Source organism: Procambarus clarkii, chromosome 67, assembly GCF_040958095.1.
Source record: "Procambarus clarkii isolate CNS0578487 chromosome 67, FALCON_Pclarkii_2.0, whole genome shotgun sequence".
In the NCBI taxonomy this organism is placed as follows: Eukaryota; Metazoa; Arthropoda; class Malacostraca; order Decapoda; family Cambaridae; genus Procambarus; species Procambarus clarkii.
This window is the reverse complement of record NC_091216.1, coordinates 17,606,665-17,629,589: the sequence shown is the minus strand read 5'-3', so window position 1 is coordinate 17,629,589 and position 22,925 is coordinate 17,606,665. Positions and strand designations below refer to the sequence as shown.

The window sequence follows — 22,925 nt, the reverse complement described above, 5'->3', positions numbered from 1 at the left end:
GGCTGACAACACGAACTAACAACAAGGACTAACAACACGGCTGACAACACGGACTGACAACACGGACTGACAACACGGACTGAAAGTGAACGAAACACAAAGTTTCGAACACAGTCAAGTGATCTATAAGGAAATACTGACGCGAAGATTTTTGTAAATTGACTAACAAGTCAATTGACTAACAAGTCAATTGACTAACAAGTCAATTGACTAACAAGTCAATTGACTAACAAGTCAATTGACTAACAAGGTGTGGGACCGATGCCCATATGTTCTAATGCTGGAGTGTTGTCAGCCAGGATCGAACACTGTACAGACGGGCACACCGAACACACACACACACAGTGTCCGAATTGCTCCGTCCGAGAGAAGTTACAACCTAATCCAACCCGTCTTTGGTTTAGGAGTTCGAAAAAAATGACGTTCGATTTTTTTTTCATCGAAAGAGTTTGTCGGTCACCTCCTGTTCGTATTGTACCTTTGTAAATGCTTTCTCGGCATTAAAAATATGTGCAAAGGGGCCTCGTAGCCTGGTGGATAGCGCGCAGGACTCGTAATTCTGTGGCGCGGGTTCGATTCCTGCACGAGGCAGAAACAAATGGGCAAAGTTTCTTTCACCCTGAATGCCCCTGTTACCTAGCAGTAAATAGGTACCTGGGAGTTAGTCAGCTGTCACGGGCTGCTTCCTGGGGGTGGAGGCCTGGTCGAGGACCGGGCCGCGGGGACACTAAAGCCCCGAAATCATCTCAAGATAACCTCAAGATAACGTTTGTATTTGTCGTACCCACATACTACATATACAGATAACTGCCAACAAAATTCCTAACATAACCTAGGCAGATCTATACAATAAATTCAAATGTATAATAATATTAAACTATATGGTAAAATTGTGATTTAGAATACACAGTTTATTTGTCGATTTAGCGGCGGGCCCCTCAAACCACTGAGATATTCCATGAAGGGGCCCTCAAGCCACTGAGATATTCCATGAAGGGGCCCTCAAACCACTGAGATATTCCATGAAGGGGCCTTCAAACCACTGAGATATTCCATGAAGGGGCCCTCAAGCCACTGAGATATTCCATGAAGGGGCCCTCAAACCACTGAGATATTCCATGAAGGGGCCTTCAAACCACTGAGATATTCCATGCAGGGGACCTCAAGCCACTGAGATATTCCATGAAGGGGACCTCAAGCCACTGAGATATTCCATGAAGGGGCCCTCAAGCCACTGAGATATTCCATGAAGGGGACCTCAAGCCACTGAGATATTCCATGAAGGGGACCTCAAGCCACTGAGATATTCCATGAAGGGGACATCAAACCACTGAGATATTCCATGAAGGGGCCCTCAAGCCACTGAGATATTCCATGAAGGGGACCTCAAGCCACTGAGATATTCCATGAAGGGGACCTCAAGCCACTGAGATATTCCATGAAGGGGCCCTCAAGCCACTGAGATATTCCATGAAGGGGACCTCAAGCCACTGAGATATTCCATGAAGGGGACCTCAAGCCACTGAGATATTCCATGAAGGGGCCCTCAAGCCACTGAGATATTCCATGAAGGGGCCCTCAAGCCACTGAAATATTCCATGAAGGGGCCCTCAAGCCACTGAGATATTCCATGAAGGGGCCCTCAAGCTACTGAGATATTCCATGAAGGGGCCCTCAAGCCACTGAGATATTCCATGAAGGGGCCCTCAAGCTACTGAGATATTCCATGAAGGGGCCCTCAAGCCACTGAGATATTCCATGAAGGGGCCCTCAAGCCACTGAGATATTCCATGAAGGGGCCCCTCAAGCTACTGAGATATTCCATGAAGGGGACCTCAAGCCACTGAGATATTCCATGAAGGGGCCCTCAAGCTACTGAGATATTCCATGAAGGGGCCCTCAAACCACTGAAATATTCCATGAAGGGGACTTCAAACCACTGAGATATTCCATGAAGGGGCCCTCAAGCCACTGAGATATTCCATGAAGGGGCCTTCAAACCACTGAGATATTCCATGAAGGGGCCCTCAAGCCACTGAAATATTCCATGAAGGGCCTCTCAAGCCACTGAAATATTTCATGAAGGAGCCCTCAAACTACTGAAATATTCCATGAAGGAGCCCTCAAACCACTGAGATATTCCATATCATGGACCCTCAAAAGGGGATGTCAAGCCACTGAATTACTGTTGCAATTACGAGGGGATTTACAGAATGCCCGAGGGGAGGGGGGTGGGACCCCTTTTTAATAATAATAAACATAATCTTCATTTGACAATAATTCTCACTTATACTGGGGTGGGATCGCACTCTCGCGCGCTGATGGTCTGAGCGACCCATCCGTCACCACCAGGTGTATAGGTATGGCAGGTCCCCCTGACAGTATGGGGTGGATGTTGTATGTTATGGCCCCCTGTATGTTGTATGTTGTGGCCCCTGGCTGTGAGGTGGTGTATGGAGGGGTGAATGAGGTGGTTCACCAGGGTGCTGCAGTTTGAAGACCGTTGCTTGTTCCTTGTGTAGAGGTGTTCCTTCATGTGGAGAACCAGCTGGGTGATGGCAGCAGTGGACCCGTGAAGCAGTCGTCTCAGGTGGCTACCACCACCATTACCACCACCACTACCACAATCCACCACCATCACCAACCCACCCACCACCACCACTTTTATAGTCATGGCGTGCACATAAAAAAGCAAAGGTGAGCCAAAATTAATCAAGTTAACCCGCCCCAAACATGTGACTCCTCCATAGCACACATGGCTGTAAATGCCTTGATTACTCTTCACTTTCACCTGACCAACACAACTAATTGTTTGAATTTGTTTTTAGAATATTAAACTCAAAACCACACGACTGAGGATTTTAAAGTGGGGGGAAGATTTACAAATGCAGTTTACTGTAGAGAAATGTTCGAGTCTGGGCTTAGGTCATGATAACAGCGTTGCAAGATATCAGCTGCACAATGCTGAAATTGTGACATTGGGATGTGGAAAAAAGATCATTTTCAGGATTATTAACCATCATTGTACAAAAGAAATGCATTGTTGGTGGGTGACTTGGGGTGGGTGCCATTGTTGGTGGGTGACTTGGGGTGGGTGCCATTGTTGGTGGGTGACTTGGGGAGGGTGCCATTGTTGGTGGGTGACTTGGGGTGGGTGCCATTGTTGGTGGGTGACTTGGGGTGGGTGCCATTGTTGGTGGGTGACTTGGGGTGGGTGCCATTGTTGGTGGGTGACTTGGGGAGGGTGCCATTGTTGGTGGGTGACTTGGGGTGGGTGCCATTGTTGGTGGGTGACTTGGGGTGGGTGCCATTGTTGGTGGGTGACTTGGGGTGGGTGCCATTGTTGGTGGGTGACTTGGGGAGGGTGCCATTGATGACGGGTGACTTGGGGAGGGTGACATTGTTGGTAGGTGACTTGGGGAGGGTGACATTGTTGGTAGGTGACTTGGGGAGGGTGACATTGTTGGTAGGTGACTTGGGGAGGGTGCCACTGTTGGTGGGTGACTTGGGGAGGGTGACATTGTTGGTAGGTGACTTGGGGTGGGTGCCATTGTTGGTGGGTGACTTGGCGAGGGTGCCATTGTTGGTGGGTGACTTGGCGAGGGTGCCATTGTTGGTGGGTGACTTGGGGTGGGTGCCATTGTTGGTGGGTGACTTGGGGTGGGTGCCATTGTTGGTGGGTGACTTGGGGAGGGTGATATTGTTGGTGGGTGACTTGGGGAGGGTGCCATTGATGGTGGGTGACTTGGGGAGGGTGCCATTGTTGGTGGGTGACTTGGGGAGGGTGCCATTGTTGGTGGGTGACTTGGGGAGGGTGCCATTGTTGGTGGGTGACTTGGGGAGGGTGCCATTGTTGGTGGGTGACTTGGGGTGGGTGCCATTGTTGGTGGGTGACTTGGCGAGGGTGCCATTGTTGGTGGGTGACTTGGCGAGGGTGCCATTGTTGGTGGGTGACTTGGGGTGGGTGCCATTGTTGGTGGGTGACTTGGGGTGGGTGCCATTGTTGGTGGGTGACTTGGGGAGGGTGCCATTGTTGGTGGGTGACTTGGGGAGGGTGCCATTGATGGTGGGTGACTTGGGGAGGGTGCCATTGTTGGTGGGTGACTTGGGGAGGGTGCCATTGTTGGTGGGTGACTTGGGGAGGGTGCCATTGTTGGTGGGTGACTTGGGGAGGGTGCCATTGTTGGTGGGTGACTTGGGGAGGGTGCCATTGTTGGTGGGTGACTTGGGGAGGGTGCCATTGTTGGTGGGTGACTTGGGGAGGGTGCCATTGTTGGTGGGTGACTTGGGGAGGGTGCCATTGATGGTGGGTGACTTGGGAAGGGTGACATTGATGACGGGGGAAACACGGGCTGAACGACTGAACAACTCAGCCCATCTTCCCGTCTAGACAGTACTCACACTAACGACGTGGGCCACCGTCCATATATTGACGTAATGGCCAATTAGAAAGTAAATTTGATGCTATCGGGAAAAAGTTTTATTTTTTCTACACAGGAGGGTACAGGAGGGTACAGGAGGGTGCAGGAGGGTACAGGAGGGTACAGGAGGGTGCAGGAGGGTGCAGGAGGGTGCAGGAGGGTACAGGAGGGTACAGGAGGGTGCAGGAGGGTGCTGGAGGGTGCAGGAGGGTACAGGAGGGTACAGGAGGGTACAGGAGGGTACAGGAGGGTACAGGAGGGTACAGGAGGGTACAGGATGGTGCAGGAGGGTACAGGAGGGTACAGGAGGGTGCAGGAGGGTGCAGGAGGGTGCAGGAGGGTACAGGAGGGTACAGGAGGGTGCAGGAGGGTGCAGGAGGGTGCAGGAGGGTACAGGAGGGTACAGGAGGGTGCAGGAGGGTGCAGGAGGGTGCAGGAGGGTACAGGAGGGTGCAGGAGGGTGCTGGAGGGTGCAGGAGGGTGCAGGAGGGTGCAGGAGGGTGCAGGAGGGTACAGGAGGGTACAGGAGGGTACAGGAGGGTGCAGGAGGATACAGGAGGGTGCAGGAGGGTACAGGAGGGTACAGGAGGGTGCAGGAGGATACAGGAGGGTACAGGAGGGTACAGGAGGGTACAGGAGGGTACAGGAGGATACAGGAGGGTGCAGGAGGGTACAGGAGGGTACAGGAGGGTACAGGAGGGTGCAGGAGGGTGCAGGAGGGTACAGGAGGGTGCAAGAGGGTGCAGGAGGGTACAGGAGGGTGCAGGAGGGTACAGGAGGGTACAGGAGGGTGCAGGAGGGTACAGGAGGGTACAGGAGGGTGCAGGAGGGTACAGGAGGGTGCAGGAGGGTGCAGGAGGGTACAGGAGGGTGCAGGAGGGTACAGGAGGGTACAGGAGGGTACAGGAGGGTGCAGGAGGATACAGGAGGGTGCAGGAGGGTACAGGAGGGTACAGGAGGGTACAGGAGGGTGCAGGAGGATACAGGAGGGTACAGGAGGGTACAGGAGGGTACAGGAGGGTACAGGAGGGTACAGGAGGATACAGGAGGGTGCAGGAGGGTACAGGAGGGTGCAGGAGGGTACAGGAGGGTACAGGAGGGTGCAGGAGGGTACAGGAGGGTACAGGAGGGTGCAGGAGGGTACAGGAGGGTACAGGAGGGTACAGGAAGGTACAGGAGGGTGCAGGAGGGTACAGGAGGGTACAGGAGGGTACAGGAGGGTGCAGGAGGATACAGGAGGGTACAGGAGGGTGCAGGAGGGTACAGGAGGGTACAGGAGGGTGCAGGAGGGTACAGGAGGGTACAGGAGGGTGCAGGAGGGTACAGGAGGGTACAGGAGGGTGCAGGAGGGTACAGGAGGGTACAGGAGGGTGCAGGAGGATACAGGAGGGTACAGGAGGGTACAGGAGGGTGCAGGAGGGTACAGGAGGGTACAGGAGGGTGCAGGAGGGTACAGGAGGGTACAGAAGGGTACAGGAGGGTGCAGGAGGGTGCAGGAGGGTGCAGGAGGCAACCCGTTCTCGCAAATTTAATAAGTCAATATTGACTTATTAGTTGCATGCATAGGTGACATACTAAACATAATAGTTTCCCTTGAAAAGCTTCATAGAAAACACCGACCTTACCTAACCTACTTAGTATGTTAAAATAAGCATCTTATAGCTTCGTAATTACAATTGTTACTTAACCTATTATAGGTATAGGTTAGGTAATAATTGTAATTACGAAGCAATAAGATGCTTATCTTAACATACTAAGTAGGTTAGGTAAGGTCGGTGTTTTCTATGAAGCTTTTCAAGGGAAACTATTATGTTAAGTATGTCACCTATGCACATATTTAATAAGTCAATATTGACTTATTAAATTTGCGAGAACGGGTTGCAGGAGGATACAGGAGGGTGCAGGAGGATACAGGAGGGAGGCAGGGGAAAAGGAGACGAGAAAGATACCAAATAATATACACCTGGAAGATACTGGAGGGCCAGGTCCCAAATCTGCACAGTAAAATAACAACGTACTGGAGTGAACGATATGGAAGAAAATGCAGAACAGAACCAGTGAAGAGCAGAGGTGCCATAGGCACAATCAGAGAACACTGTATAAACATCAGAGGTCCACGGTTGTTCAACGTCCTCCCAGCGACTATAAGAAATATTGCCGGAACAACCGTGGACATCTTCAAGAGGAACCTAGATTGTTTCCTCCAAGGAGTGCCGGACCAACCGGGCTGTGGTGGGTATGTGGGCCTGCGGGCCGCTCCAAGCAACAGCCTGGTGGACCAAACTCTCACAAATCGAGCCTGGCCTCGGGCCGGGCTTGGGGAGTAGAAGACCTCCCAGAACCCCATCTACCAGGTATCAACCAGGGTGAACAGAGGCGTGCAGTTAGGGACTGGCGCCTAGTCAATCCTCCCCGGCCAGGATACGAACCCAGGCCACATCGCTGGAGAAGCACAGGGCGAGTGTGTTACCACTGCGCCACGGAGACTGAAAATCTTGTATTTATGTTTAAATTAAACCAAACCTAACCTTCCTAGGCCTAATACCCGCTATCTGAGGCCTAACATAGTACATATATGTACTATACTAGGCCTAATGCTCACTATCTGAGGCCTAACATAGTACATATATGTACTATAGTAGGCCTAATGCCCGCTATCTGAGGGCTAACATAGTACACATATGCACTATACTAGGCCTAGCAATATTTAGTTTGGTTTTTAGTTTTAGTTATTCTGAACTCTACAAAGTGAATAGTAACAAGTTATATGTACTCGTCCAACACGTCAATATATGTACGATGGTGCAGGTAGCTACAACAAGGACTAACTAAAGAGACGGATGGCCCGGGGGAAGTATATACGGGGCCATACTGAGCGCGTGCGGCGCGTATGCACACTTAATTACCTAACCCAAAATTACAGGCTTTGAGGAGAGTTGAGGGCGCTCTCAAACTGTGAATAGACGTCTTCCCTGGAGAACTTGTGCTCCTTAAACTGCTGCCAATATCTTCTGTGTATCTTGAGCTTATCTTGAAGCTATCTTGAGGTTATCTTCAGGTTATCTTGAAGTTATCTCGAGATGATTTCGGGGCATGGCGTCCCCGCGGCCCGGTCCTTGACCAGGCCTCCTTTTCGTAACACACACACAGGAAGCAGCCCCATAACAGCTGTCTAACTCTCAGGTACCTATTTACTGCTAGGTGAACAGGAGTATCAGGGTGAAAGAATCTCTGCTCATTTGTTTCCCCCTCCGCTGGGGATCGAACCCGAACCTTAGGATTACGAATGCCGAGCGCTGTCTACTCAGCCGTCAGACCCCTTTGTGAGGTAAGGCGTCAACCCCGTGGCGCAGTAGGCTCCGTGTGTGTGTGTGTGTGTGTGTGTGTGTGTGTGTGTGTGTGTGTGTGTGTGTGTGTGTGTGTGTGTGTGTGTGTTTGTGTGTGTGTGTGTGTGTGTATTCCCCTAGTTGTGCTTGCGGGGGTTGAGCTCTGCTCTTTCGGTCCCGCCTCTCAACTGTCAATCAACTGTTTACTAACTACTTTTTTTCTCTCCACACCACACACACTCCAGGAAGCAGCCCGTGACAGCTGACTAACTCCCAGGTACCTATTTACAGCTAGGTAACAAGGGCATTCAGGGTGAAAGAAACTTTGCCCATTTGTTTCTACCTGGTGCGGGAATCGAACCCGCGCCACAGAATTACGAGTCCTGCGCGCTATCCACCAGGCTACCAGGCCCCTATATATATATGTGTGTATGTGTGTGTGTACTCACCAATTTGTACTCACCTATTTGTGTCTGCAGGATCGAGCACTGACTCTTGGATCCTCTTGGATCTTGGAGCACTTGGGTTGTTTACAGCAATGACTCCGGTCTCATTTCCCTATCACACCTAGTTTTAAAATTATGAATAATATTTGCTTCCACAACCTGTTCCCCAAGTGCATTCCATTTTCCCACTACTCTCACGCAAAAAGAAAACTTCCTAACATCCCTGTGACTCATCTGAGTTTCAAGCTTCCACCCATGTCCCCTCGTTCTGTTACTATTCCGTGTGAACATTTCGTCTATGTCCACTCTGTCAATTCCCCTGAGTATCTACTGCCAATTCTAGTGTCGAAAGGTTCAGTTCTTTCAGGCGCTCTTCATATCCCATCCCTCGTAACTCTGGGGCCAAGCCTCGTTGCAAACTTCTGAACCTTTTCCAGTTTCCTTATATGCTTATTCAGATGGGGACTCCATGATGGCGCGGCATACTCTAAGACTGGCCTCACGTAGGCAGTGTAAAGCGCTGTCTCCTCACTTAGCTCTCTGAATGAAGTTCTAACTTTCACCAGTGTAGAGTACACTGCTGTCGTTATCCTATTTATATGTGCCTCAGGAGTTAGATTAGGTGTTACGTCCACTCCCAGGTCTTTTTCTTGAATCGTTACAGGTAGGCAGTTCCCTTTCATTGTGTACTGTCTCTTTGGTTCCTCTGCTGTCACCTCTATATCTGATAGTCTTCCAACATGGGTAATCTCTTCTAACAATAGGAGCTGCTCAGGCTCAGTTTTGAACACTCCATGGAAACTGGCATACAGTACCTCGCAGATTTCTTTGTCACTTTCCGTATATGCCCCCCTATATATGGGCGGTGTGTGTGTGTGTGTTTGTGTACTCACCTAGTTGTGCTTGCGGGGGTTGAGCTTTAGCTCTTTGGTCCCGCCTCTCAACCGTCAATCAACAGGTGTACAAGTTCCTGAGCCTATTGGGCTCTGTCATATCTACACTTGAAATTGTGTATGGAGTCAGACTCCACCACATCACTCCCTAATGCATTCCATTTGTCAACCACTCTGACACTAAAAAAAGTTCTTTCTAATATCTCTGTGGCTCATTTGGGCACTCAGTTCCACCTGTGTTCCCTAGTGCGTGTGCCCCTTGTGTTAAATAGACTATCTTTATCTACCCTATCAATTCCCTTGAGAATCTTGAATGTGGTGATCATGGCCCCCCCTAACTCTTCTGTCTTCCAGCGAAATGAGGTTTAATTCATATAGTCTCTCCTCGTCGCTCATACTTCTCAGCTCGGGTACTAGTCTGGTGGCAAACCTTTGAACCTTTTCCAGTTTAGTCTTATTCTTGACTAGATATGGACTCCATGCTGGGGCTGCATACTCCAGGATTGGCCTAACATATGTGGTATACAAAGTTCTGAATGATTTCTTACACAAGTTTCTGAATGCCGTTCTTATGTTGGCCAGCTTGGCATATGCCGCTGATGTTATCCTCTTGATATGGGCTGCAGGAGACAGGTCTACGAGATATCAACCCTCAAGTCTTTTTCTTTCTCTGACTCTTGAAGTATTTCATCTTCCAGATGGTACCTTGTATCTGGCCTCCTGCTCCCTACACCTATCTTCATTACATTACATTTACTTGGGTTAAACTCTAACAACCATTTGTTTGACCATTCCTTCAGCTTGTCTAGGTCTTCATGAAGCCTCAAACAGTCCTCCTCTGTCTTAATCCTTCTCATAATTTTGGCATCGTCCGCAAACATTGAGAGAAATTAATCTATACCTTCCGGGAGATCATTTACATATATCAGAAACAAGATAGGACCGAGTACAGAGCCCTGTGGGACTCCACTGGTGACTTCACGCCAATCTGAGGTCTCACCCCTCACCGTAACTCTCTGCTTCCTATTGCTCAGGTACTCCCTTATCCACTGGAGCACCTTCCTAGCTACACCTGCTTGTCTCTCCAGCTTATGTACCAGCCTCTTATGCGGTACTGTGTCAACGGCTTTCCGACAATCCAAGAAAGTGCAGTCCGCCCAGCCCTCTCTTTCTTGCTTAATCATTGTCACCTGGTCGTAGAATTCTATTAAGCCAGTCAGGCAAGATTTACCCTCCCTGAATCCATGTTGGCGATTTGTCACGAAGTCCCTTCTCTCCAGATGTGTTACCAGGTTTTTTCTCACGATCTTCTCCATCACCCTGCATGGTATACAAGTCAAGGACACTGGCCTGTAGTTCAGTGCCTCTTGCTTGTCGCCCTTTTTGTATTTTGGAACCACATTCGCCGTCTTCCATATTTCTGGTAGGTCTCCCGTATCCAGTGACTTACTATACATTATGGAGAGTGGCAAGCAAAGTGCCTCTGCACACTCTTTCAGTGCCCATGGCGAAATCCCGTCTGGACCAACAGCCTTTCTAACATCAAGATCCAGCAGGTGTCTCTTGACCTCCTCTCTCGTAATTTTAAACTCTTCCAAGGCCGCCTGGTTTACCTCCCTTTCTCCTAGCATAGTGACCTCACCTTGTTCTATTGAGAAGACCTCCTGGAACCTCTTGTTGAGTTCTTCACACACCTCTTTGTCATTCTCTGTATACCTGTCCTCGCCTGTTCTACGTTTCAAAACCTGTTCTTTCACTGTTGTTTTCCTTCTGATGTGACTGTGGAGTAGCTTTGGTTCGGTCTTGGCTTTGTTTGCTATATCATTTTCATAACTTTTCTCTGCTTCTCTTCTCACCCTGACATACTCATTCCTGGTTCTTTGGTATCTCTCTCTGCTTTCTGGTGTTCTGTTATTCCGGAAGTTCCTCCACGCCCTTTTGTTCAGTTTCTTCGCTTCCATACATGCCCTATTATACCATGGATTCTTCTGTTGCTTCTTGGATTTTTCCCTTTGGGCTGGGATGAACCTGTTTACTGCCTCCTGACACTTTTGGGTAACATAGTCCATCATATCTTGTACAGACTTATCTCTGAGGTTTGTGTCCCAAGGTATTTCCCTTAGGAAACTTTTCATCTCTTCATAATTTCCCTTTCGGTATGCCAGTCTTTTGTTTCCTAGTTCTTTTTGGGGGAGATAATTCCTAGCTTTACCAGGTACTCAAGTTCAATACACTGTGATCACTCATTCCCAAAGGTGCTTCCATTTTAACTTCCCTTATATCCCACTCATTTAGTGTAAATATCAAATCAAGTATTGCTGGTTCATCTTCTCCTCTCATTCTTGTTGATTCCTTGATGTGCTGGCTTAGAAAGTTTCTTGTTGCCACGTCCAGCAGCTTAGCTCTCCATGTTTCTGGTCCTCCATGTGGGTCTCTGTTCACCCAATCTATCTTCCCATGGTTAAAGTCTCCCATAATTTGTAGTCCAGATCCATTCCTGCTAGCAACAGAAGTTGCTGTCTCTATTATGTTAATGGTTATCTTGAGATCTTGAGATGGCCATGTTGTTTCTATCATATTCCTGTCTGGGTCTTCTGTCATTTGGTGGTGGATTATATATGACTACGACTATAATTTTTTGCCCTCTAGTTGTTACAGTACCTGCTATGTAGCCACTGAAACCCTTACAGCCCTGAATATCCATCTCCTCAAAATCCCAGCCATTTCTTACCAGCAGAGCTACACCACCCCCACCTCTTCCTTCCCTCTCTTTCCTCATAACATAATAGTCCTGTGGGAACACTGCGTTTGTTATCGTTGTCGTTAGCTTTGTTTCTGTGAGGGCTATTATGTCTGGGTTTTCCTCTAGTACCCATTCTCCAAGCTCATTTGCTTTATTTGTAATTCCATCTATGTTAGTGTACATTGCCTTGAGGCTCACTTTCTTCTGTCCCTTCTCAAATCACCTCCTTGGTGAGTGTTCTGCTGGTGGAAGAAGCTGTGCCATGGGTGTGAGGATCTGTGAGGTGGATAACAGGGTCTCACAGGATACTGGGATGAGGGGTGGGGGTCAAGTTAAGGGGGAGGGACAGGGAGGGTATGGTGTGAAAGGGGAGGGAGGACAGGAAGGGAAGGGGGGGAGGGGGGGGGGGCTTGGCGGGAGGAGGGGAGGGGGGGGGCTTGGCGGGAGGAGGGGAGGGAGATTTGGCTGAACATTTGAGTGGGGGCAGGGAGGGTTTGGGGTAGGGGGGTTTTCTATGCAGAGGAGGGTGGCGGGGTTGTCCTCCCCGCTAGCGATATGACTATGCTATGTTGCACCCTGCTAGCTACACACTGCGAGAGGCCAAATACTATGATCTAGTCTCTATACTCCTTCAATGTCCCGAGAAATTGACGAATTTTCGCGGACCTCACTAATCATGTGTGTCTCCCACCTACTACTCCACATACACACACTACTGTGTGTGTGTGTGTGTGTGTGTGTGTGTGTGTTTGTGTGTAACAAATATTAGGGCAGTAATATTAGGGCCTTGTGTTTGTGACACAAGGTGGTGTTGTGGGCATGTGTAGATATGTGACGTATATTGTATGTATACTGTACAGTATATTTACGTATACTTAGTGGTGTTTCTTTATCCACCTCCGCTTTCTCTCCCTCTCCCTCTCTGTCTCGGACAACTCGGTGACGTGACTGAAGAGTACTGGTGCATACAAATGAACATGAAAGTGTTAAATGATAAAATGTGAATACAGAGACATAACAAGTATAACAATACGCATGCACGCGCGCGCATACACGTGCAGGGAGCTGGTGGCTGAGTAGACAGTATGCTAGATAAGTCGTCCTGTGGTCCGGGGTTCGATTCCCGGCGCCGGTGGAAATAAGAATGGACAGAGTTTCTTTCGCCCTGATGCCTCTGTTACCTCTGTGGGGGGCCCTCGTAGCCTGGTGGATAGCGCGCAGGACTCGTAATTCTGTGGCGCGGGTTCGATTCCCGCACGAGGTAGAAACAAATGGGCAAAGTTTCTTTCACTCTGAATGCCCCTGTTACCTAGCAGTAAATAGGTACCTGGGAGTTAAGTCAGCTGTCACGGGCTGCTTCCTGGGGGTGGAGGCCTGGTCGAGGACCGGGCGGCAGGGACACTAAAGCCCCGAAATCATCTCAAGATAACCTCAAGATAACCTAGCAGAAAATAGGTACTTGGGGGTTAGACCGCTCTTACGTGCTGCTTCCTGTGTGTGTGTGGGGGGGGGGGGTTAACCTGTACACCAGTTGATTGATAGTTGAGAGGCGGGACCAAAGAGCCAGAGCTCAACCCCCGCAAACACAACTACGTGTATACAGAGTCAGTGTGGACCCAGGAAAGAATGTGGACACCAGTCATTAACTGTCCACCGCTGATCACCAGTCAGTAATTGGTGCCCCTGGTGGAGTGAGCACCCGCACCTGACTCTGGCCACCCTGCCTCTCACCCTGCTGACTCTAGTGGCTAGAGTCCTGCTGACTCTAGTGGCTAGAGTGCTGCTGACTCTAGTGGCTAGAGTCCTGCTGACTCTAGTGGCTAGAGTCCTGCTGACTCTAGTGGCTACAGTCCTGCTGACTCTAGTGGCTAGAGTCCTGCTGACTCTAGCCACTAGAGTGCTGCTGACTCTAGTGGCTAGAGTCCTGCTGACTCTAGTGGCTAGAGTGCTGCTGACTCTAGTGGCTAGAGTCCTGCTGACTCTAGTGGCTAGAGTCCTGCTGACTCTAGTGGCTAGAGTCCTGCTGACTCTAGTGGCTAGAGTTCTGCTGACTCTAGTGGCTAGAGTCCTGCTGACTCTAGTGGCTAGAGTCCTGCTGACTCTAGTGGCTAGAGTCCTGCTGACTCTAGTGGCTAGAGTCCTGCTGACTAGTGGCTAGAGTCCTGCTGACTCTAGTGGCTAGAGTCCTGCTGACTCTAGTGGCTAGAGTCCTGCTGACTCTTGTGGCTAGAGTCCTGCTGACTCTAGTGGCTAGAGTCCTGCTGACTCTAGTGGCTAGAGTCCTGCTGACTCTAGTGGCTAGAGTCCTGCTGACTCTAGTGGCTAGAGTCCTGCTGACTCTAGTGGCTAGAGTCCTGCTGACTCTAGTGGCTAGAGTCCTGCTGACTCTAGTGGCTAGAGTCCTGCTGACTCTAGTGGCTAGAGTCCTGCTGACTCTAGTGGCTAGAGTCCTGCTGACTCTAGTGGCTAGAGTCCTGCTGACTCTAGTGGCTAGAGTCCTGCTGACTCTAGTGGCTAGAGTCCTGCTGACTCTAGTGGCTAGAGTTCTGCTGACTCTAGTGGCTAGAGTCCTGCTGACTCTAGTGGCTAGAGTCCTGCTGACTCTAGTGGCTAGAGTCCTGCTGACTCTATAGTGGCTAGAGTCCTGCTGACTCTAGTGGCTAGAGTCCTGCTGACTCTATAGTGGCTAGAGTCCTGCTGACTCTAGTGGCTAGAGTCCTGCTGACTCTAGCCACTAGAGTGCTGCTGACTCTAGTGGCTAGAGTCCTGCTGACTCTAGTGGCTAGAGTCCTGCTGACTCTAGTGGCTAGAGTTCTGCTGACTCTAGTGGCTAGAGTCCTGCTGACTCTATAGTGGCTAGAGTCCTGCTGACTCTAGTGGCTAGTGTCCTGCTGACTCTAGTGGCTAGAGTCCTGCTGACTCTAGTGGCTAGAGTCCTGCTGACTCTAGTGGCTAGAGTCCTGCTGACTCTAGTGGCTAGAGTCCTGCTGACTCTAGTGGCTAGAGTCCTGCTGACTCTAGTGGCTAGAGTCCTGCTGACTCTAACTGTGGAGTTAGAGTTCCCTCCAGTTCTGCCTTCAGGATAGGAGAGGATAAGCTGGCCTCACTTATCCTTACCCTAAGAAAGGGGGTGGGGACGGTGGGGTCCTCTCCTGGGGGGGGGGGGAAAGTCAGCCCTTGATATGCAAAAATTAAATTCTTTGCCTGACAGCACACATGAATATGTGAGCTATATGTATCCTCTCTCCCTCCCTCCCTCCCTCCCTCCTTGTGGGAGTGAGGTGTGAGAGACGGAGGGAGAGGGAGAGAGAGAGAGAGAGAGAGAGAGAGAGAGAGAGAGAGAGAGAGAGAGAGAGAGAGAGAGAGAGAGAGAGAGAGAGAGAGAGAGAGAGAGAGAGAGAGAGAGAGAGAGAGAGAGAGAGACAGAGAGAGAGAGAGAGAGAGAGAGAGAGAGAGAGAGAGAGAGAGAGAGAGAGAGAGAGAGAGAGAGAGAGAGAGAGAGAGAGAGAGAGAGAGAGAGAGAATGCAGAAAATAAAAGCGTGAAGGTAGAGGAGAAAGGTGACTGAGGCGGATGAAGGAGGAGGGGAAGAAGAGAGGAGGAGGAGGAGGAGAGAAGGAGAGTAAGAGGTGGGAGTGAAGATGTGGTGAGAGAGGAGCGGGGACAGGCAGTGAGGGGGAGGAGCAATGTTGCAAGTAGGACTATCAATATGGAAGTGGAGGAGACAAATGATAAAGAGGAACAGAGGACAACACAAAGGAATGGCAAGAAAATCACCGCAAGGACAAGGAGTGTGTACTCACCTAGTTGTGCTTGCGGGGGTTGAGCTCTGGCTCTTTGGTCCCGCCTCTCGACTGTCAATCAACTGATGTACAGGTTCCTGAGCCTATTGGGCTCTATCATATCTACACTTGAAACTGTGTATGGAGTCAGCCTCCACCACATCACTGCCTAATGCATTCCGCCTGTTAACTACTCTGACACTGAAAAAGTTCCTTCTAACGTCTCTGTGGCTCATGTGGGTACTAAGTTTCCACCTGTGTCCCCTTGTTCGCGTCCCACCAGTGTTGAATAGTTTATCCTTGTCTACACTGTTAATTCCCCTGAGGATTTTGTAGGTAGTGATCATGTCTCCCCTCACTCTTCTGTCTTCCAGTGTCGTAAGGTGCATTTCCCGCACCCCTTCCTCATAACTCATGCCTCTTAGTTCTAGGACTAGTCTAGTGCCATACCTCTGAACTTTCTCCAGCTTCGTCTTGTGCTTGACAAGGTTCGGGCTCCATGCTGGGGCCGCATACTCCAGGATTGGTCTTACATATGTGGTGTACAAGATTCTGAATGATTCCTTACACAGGTTCCTGAACGCTGTTCTGATGTTAGCCAGCCTCGCATATGCCGCAGACGTTATTCTCTTTATGTGGGCTTCAGGAGACAGGTTTGGTGTGATATCAACTCCTAGATCTTTCTCTCTGTCCGTTTCATTAAATACTTCATCTCCTATTCTGTATCCTGTATCTGGCCTCCTGTTTCCACTGCCTAGTTTCATTACTTTGCATTTACTCAGGTTGAGCTTCAACAGCCATTTGTTGGACCATTCACTCAGTCTGTCTAGGTCATCTTGTAGCCTCCTACTATCATCCTCTGTTTCAATCCTCCTCATAATTTTTGCATCATCAGCAAACATTGAGAAACGTTGTGTGTGTGTTTACTAGTTGTGTTTACTAGTTGTGTTTTTACGGGGGTTGAGCTTTGCTCTTTCGGCCCGCCTCTCAACTGTCAATCAACTGTTTACTAACCACTTTTTTTTTTTTTTCACACCACACACACACACACACACACACACACCAGGAAGCAGCCCGTGACAGCTGACTAACTCCCAGGTACCTATTTACTGCTAGGTAACAGGGGCATTCAGGGTGAAAGAAACTTTGCCCATTTGTTTCTGCCTCGTGCGGGAATCGAACCCGCGCCACAGAATTACGAATCCTGCGCGCTATCCACCAGGCTACGAGGCCCCCTTGTGTGTGTGTGTGTGTGTGTGTGTGTGTGTGTGTGTGTGTGTGTGTGTGTGTGTGTGTGTGTGTGTGTGTGTGTGCAGGCTGGCCATCCCACCATAAACAAAGGCCGTGTCTGCCAGTAGCAACTTCACATTGTCACCCCGTGTTCCTTACCAACCAGGAGCACGCTACTTCACCTTCCTTCACAACGGGGGAGGGGGATGCTTGGAACAGGTCCACCCCGTTCCTCAGCAGGGAGCCGCGTGCTACTTTCCCTATCTACCTTTGCTACCTATCTACCTTTGCTACCTTTGCTACCTTCTCCTGTCTTGTCCCCCCCTCTCCCCCCCCCCAACTCTCAGGAGTAAATAATGTGTCGCGGACGGGTTGGTGTTCTGTATCTCCCATGCCAGGTGTGGGAGTGCCAGGTGTGGGAGTGCCAGGTGTGGGAGTGCCAGGTGTGGGAGTGCCAGGTGTGGGAGTGCCAGGTGTGGGAGTGCCAGGCGTGGGAGTGCCAGGCGTGGGAGTGTCAGGTGTGGGAGTGTCAGGTGTGGGAGTGTCAGGTGTGGGTGTGTCAGGTGTGGGAGTGTCAGGTGTGGGTGTGTCAGGTGTGGGAGTGTCAGGTGTGGGTGTGTCAGGTGTGGGAGTGCCAGGTGTGGGAGTGCCAGGTGTGGGAGTGCCAGGCGTGGGAGTGCCAGGCGTGGGAGTGTCAGGTGTGGGAGTGTCAGGTGTGGGAGTGTCAGGTGTGGGTGTGTCAGGTGTGGGAGTGTCAGGTGTGGGTGTGTCAGGTGTGGGAGTGCCAGGTGTGGGAGTGCCAGGTGTGGGAGTGCCAGGCGTGGGAGTGCCAGGCGTGGGAGTGTCAGGTGTGGGAGTGTCAGGTGTGGGAGTGTCAGGTGTGGGTGTGTCAGGTGTGGGAGTGCCAGGTGTGGGAGTGCCAGGTGTGGGAGTGCCAGGTGTGGGAGTGCCAGGTGTGGGAGTGCCAGGCGTGGGAGTGCCAGGCGTGGGAGTGTCAGGTGTGGGAGTGCCAGGCATGGGAGTGCCAGGCGTGGGAGTGCCAGGCATGGGAGTGCCAGGCGTGGGAGTGCCAGGCATGGGAGTGCCAGGCGTGGGAGTGCCAGGCGTGGGAGTGCCAGGCATGGGAGTGCCAGGCGTGGGAGTACCAGGCATGGGAGTGCCAGGCGTGGGAGTGCCAGGCCTGGGATTGCCAGGCATGTGAGTGCCAGGCGTAGGAGTGCCAGGCGTGGGAGTGCCAGGCATGCGAGTGCCAGGCGTGGGAGTGCCAGGCATGGGAGTGCCAGGCGTGCGAGTGCCATGCGTGGGAGTGCCAGACACGGGAGTGCCAGGCGTGGGAGTGCCAGGCGTGGGAGTGCCAGGCACGGGAGTGCCAGACACGGGAGTGCCAGGCGTGGGAGTGCCAGGCGTGGGAGTGCCAGGCACGGGAGTGCCAGACACGGGAGTGCCAGGCGTGGGAGTGCCAGGCGTAGGAGTGCCAGGCACGGGAGTGCCAGACACGGGAGTGCCAGGCGTGGGAGTGCCAGGCGTGGGAGTGCCAGGCACGGGAGTGCCAGACACGGGAGTGCCAGGCGTGGGAGTGCCAGGCGTGGGAGTGCCAGGCGTGGGAGTGCCAGGCACGGGAGTGCCAAGCGTGGGAGTGCCAGGCACGGGAGTGCCAGACACGGGAGTGCCAGGCGTGGGAGTGCCAGGCGTGGGAGTGCCAGGCGTGGGAGTGCCATGCGTGGGAGTGCCAGGCACGGGAGTGCCAGACACGGGAGTGCCAGGCGTGGGAGTGCCAGGCGTGGGAGTGTCAGGCACGGGAGTGCCAGGCGTGGGAGTGCCAGGCGTGGGAGTGTCAGGCACGGGAGTGCCAGGCGTGGGAGTGCCAGGCGTGGGAGTGCCAGGCACGGGAGTGCCAGACACGGGAGTGCCAGGCGTGGGAGTGCCAGGCACGGGAGTGCCAGACACGGGAGTGCCAGGCGTGGGAGTGCCAGGCGTGGGAGTGCCATGCGTGGGAGTGCCAGGCGTGGGAGTGCCAGGCACAGGAGTGCCAGACACGGGAGTGCCAGGCGTGGGAGTGCCAGACGTGGGAGTGCCAGGCCTGGGAGTGCCAGGCATGTGAGTGCCAGGCGTGGGAGTGCCAGGCGTGGGAGTGCCAGGCATGGGAGTGCCAGGCGTGGGAGTGCCAGGCGTGGGAGTGCCAGGCACGGGAGTGCCAGGCGTGGGAGTGCCAGGCGTGGGAGTGCCAGGCGTGGGAGTGCCAGGCATGAGTACCAGGCGTGGGAGTGCCATGCGTGGGAGTGCCAGGCACGGGAGTGCCAGGCGTGGGAGTGCCAGGCACGGGAGTGCCAGACACGGGAGTGCCAGGCGTGGGAGTACCAGGCGTGGGAGTGCCAGGCGTGGGAGTGCCAGGCATGGGAGTGCCAGGCGTGGGAGTGCCAGGCATGGGAGTGCCAGGCGTGGGAGTGCCAGGCACGGGAGTGCCAGGCACGGGAGTGCCAGGCGTGGGAGTGCCAGGCACGGGAGTGCCAGGCGTGGGAGTGCCAGGCACGGGAGTGCCAGGCGTGGGAGTGCCAGGCGTGGGAGTGCCAGGCACGGGAGTGCCAGGCGTGGGAGTGCCAGGCACGGGAGTGCCAGGCACGGGAGTGCCAGGCGTGGGAGTGCCAGGCACGGGAGTGCCAGGCGTGGGAGTGCCAGGCACGGGAGTGCCAGGCGTGGGAGTGCCAGGCGTGGGAGTGCCAGGCACGGGAGTGCCAGGCGTGGGAGTGCCAGGCACGGGAGTGCCAGGCGTGGGAGTGCCAGGCACGGGAGTGCCAGGCCGAGGTACTATGGCATCTTTGAAGGCTCCCCAAGACGTAGCTCAAGAGGCTGGTAAAGAGCTTTGTCAATACCTTCTTAGTGAATATGAAATCAATACTCGGACTTGTTCTTTTGTACCACCAGTACACTCAGACCATGTGACACCACCACCAGTACACTCAGACCATGTGACACCACCACCAGTACACTCAGACCATGTGACACCACCACCAGTACACTCAGACCATGTGACACCACCACCAGTACACTCAGACCATGTGACACCACCACCAGTACACTCAGACCATGTGACACCACCACCAGTACACTCAGACCATGTGACACCACCACCAGTACACTCAGACCATGTGACACCACCACCAGTACACTCAGACCATGTGACACCACCACCAGTACACTCAGACCATGTGACACCACCACCAGTACACTCAGACCATGTGACACCACCACCAGTACACTCAGACCATGTGACACCACCACCAGTACACTCAGACCATGTGACACCACCACCAGTACACTCAGACCATGTGACACCACCACCACCAGTACACTCAGACCATGTGACACCACCACCAGTACACTCAGACCATGTGACACCACCACCAGTACACTCAGATCATGTGACACCACCACCAGTACACTCAGACCATGTGACACCACCACCACCAGTACACTCAGACCATGTGACACCACCACCACCAGTACACTCAGACCTTGTGACACCACCACCAGTACACTCAGACCATGTGACACCACCACCAGTACACTCAGACCATGTGACACCACCACCACCAGTACACTCAGACCATGTGACACCACCACCAGTACACTCAGACCATGTGACACCACCACCACCAGTACACTCAGACCATGTGACACCACCACCAGTACACTCAGACCATGTGACACCACCACCACCAGTACACTCAGACCATGTGACACCACCACCACCAGTACACTCAGACCATGTGACACCACCACCAGTACACTCAGACCATGTGACACCACCACCAGTACACTCAGACCATGTGACACCACCACCACCAGTACACTCAGACCATGTGACACCACCACCACCAGTACACTCAGACCATGTGACACCACCACCACCAGTACACTCAGACCATGTGACACCACCACCAGTACACTCAGACCATGTGACACCACCACCACCAGTACACTCAGACCATGTGACACCACCACCACCAGTACACTCAGACCATGTGACACCACCACCAGTACACTCAGACCATGTGACACCACCACCACCAGTACACTCAGACCATGTGACACCACCACCAGTACACTCAGACCATGTGACACCACCACCACCAGTACACTCAGACCATGTGACACCACCACCAGTACACTCAGACCATGTGACACCACCACCACCAGTACACTCAGACCATGTGACACCACCACCAGTACACTCAGACCATGTGACACCACCACCAGTACACTCAGACCATGTGACACCACCACCAGTACACTCAGACCATGTGACACCACCACCACCAGTACACTCAGACCTTGTGACACCACCACCAGTACACTCAGACCATGTGACACCACCACCAGTACACTCAGACCATGTGACACCACCACCAGTACACTCAGACCATGTGACACCACCACCAGTACACTCAGACCATGTGACACCACCACCAGTACACTCAGACCATGTGACACCACCACCACCAGTACACTCAGACCTTGTGACACCACCACCAGTACACTCAGACCATGTGACACCACCACCAGTACACTCAGACCATGTGACACCACCACCAGTACACTCAGACCATATGACACCACCACCACCAGTACACTCAGACCATGTGACACCACCACCAGTACACTCAGACCATGTGACACCACCACCACCAGTACACTCAGACCTTGTGACACCACCACCAGTACACTCAGACCATGTGACACCACCACCAGTACACTCAGACCATGTGACACCACCACCAGTACACTCAGACCATGTGACACCACCACCAGTACACTCAGACCATGTGACACCACCACCACCAGTACACTCAGACCATGTGACACCACCACCAGTACACTCAGACCATGTGACACCACCACCAGTACACTCAGACCATGTGACACCACCACCAGTACACTCAGACCATGTGACACCACCACCAGTACACTCAGACCATGTGACACCACCACCACCAGTACACTCAGACCATGTGACACCACCACCAGCACACTCAGACCATGTGACACCACTACCAGTACACTCAGACCATGTGACACCACCACCAGTACACTCAGACCATGTGACACCACCACCACCAGTACACTCAGACCATGTGACACCACCACCAGCACACTCAGACCATGTGACACCACTACCAGTACACGCAGACCATGTGACACCACCACCAGTACACTCAGACCATGTGACACCACCACCACCAGTACACTCAGACCATGTGACACCACTACCAGTACACTCAGACCATGTGACACCACCACCAGTACACTCAGACCATATGACACCACTACCAGTACACTCAGACCATGTGACACCACCACCAGTACACTCAGACCATGTGACACCACCACCACCAGTACACTCAGACCATGTGACACCACCACCACCAGTACACTCAGACCATGTGACACCACCACCAGTACACTCAGACCATGTGACACCACCACCAGTACACTCAGACCATGTGACACCACCACCAGTACACTCAGACCATGTGACACCACCACCAGTACACTCAGACAATGTGACACCACCACCACCAGTACACTCAGACCATGTGACACCACCAGTACACGGTGAGTACGTGTAGGCAAGTGGACAGTGTCAAAGTATCCCGGCGCCATTGTTATCAATCAGACTGTTAGTGCTTGCATCTTGTAGTCCGACACAGGCACCCTTTTCATTCATCAATTAATCCAGCAGTTCCTCCCTTGTGTTAATCTACTGGTCCAAAGGAGAGAGAGAGAGAGAGGGAAGGTTGGCCATGTTGAATACTCACTTCCCCCTTCAGAGCAGGAGATATTGATGAAATAGAGGGAATACAGAGAACATATACGGCACGCATAGACGAGATAAAACACCTAAATTATTGGGATCGTCTCAAAGCTCTCCAAATGTACTCACTAGAAAGGAGACGAGAGAGATACCAAATAATATACACTTGGAAAATACTGGAGGGCCAGGTCCCTAATCTACACAGTAAAATAACAACGTACTGGAGTGAACGATATGGAAGAAAATGTAGAATAGAACCAGTGAAGAGCAGAG

The 22,925-nt window shown here is 52.2% G+C and overlaps 4 protein-coding genes and 1 pseudogene across 4 annotated transcripts in view; 3 read left to right on the top strand and 2 right to left on the bottom strand.

The window, feature by feature from the left end:
* Window positions 1–22,925, top strand: part of LOC123767553 (CD82 antigen) — a 690,815-nt gene that overhangs the window by 141,717 nt on the left and 526,173 nt on the right. The window lies entirely within an intron of this gene.
* LOC123767767 (uncharacterized) overlaps window positions 1–22,925 on the bottom strand; it is a 672,233-nt gene that overhangs the window by 295,275 nt on the left and 354,033 nt on the right. The window lies entirely within an intron of this gene.
* LOC123767863 (DNA-directed RNA polymerase II subunit RPB1-like) lies at window positions 3,013–11,426 on the bottom strand. Its single transcript, XM_069310259.1, has 2 exons — window positions 11,299–11,426; window positions 3,013–4,360 (listed from the first exon to the last, which is right to left on the bottom strand). The coding sequence occupies exons 1-2, from the start codon at window positions 11,424–11,426 to the stop codon at window positions 3,013–3,015; spliced, it is 1,476 nt and encodes a 491-aa protein (XP_069166360.1).
* On the top strand, window positions 17,232–18,041 carry LOC138355373 (elastin-like). The gene has a single exon (XM_069310258.1). It carries the CDS (start codon window positions 17,232–17,234, stop codon window positions 18,039–18,041), a length of 810 nt encoding a protein of 269 aa, XP_069166359.1.
* Window positions 18,081–18,941, top strand: LOC138355372 (elastin pseudogene; annotated as a pseudogene).

Bases quoted from the DNA above. Each gene is read 5' to 3' on its own strand.
- LOC123767863 (XM_069310259.1), bottom strand. From the start codon at position 11,426: ATGAGAGGAGAAGATGAACCAGCAATACTTGATTTGATATTTACACTA. The intron at 4,361-11,298 runs GTAAAGCTAGGA...TGAGTTGTTCAG, and splicing joins GTATTGAACTTGAGTACCTG to TCGTTCAGCCCGTGTTTCCC.
- LOC138355373 (XM_069310258.1), top strand. From the start codon at position 17,232: ATGCCAGGTGTGGGAGTGCCAGGTGTGGGAGTGCCAGGTGTGGGAGTG.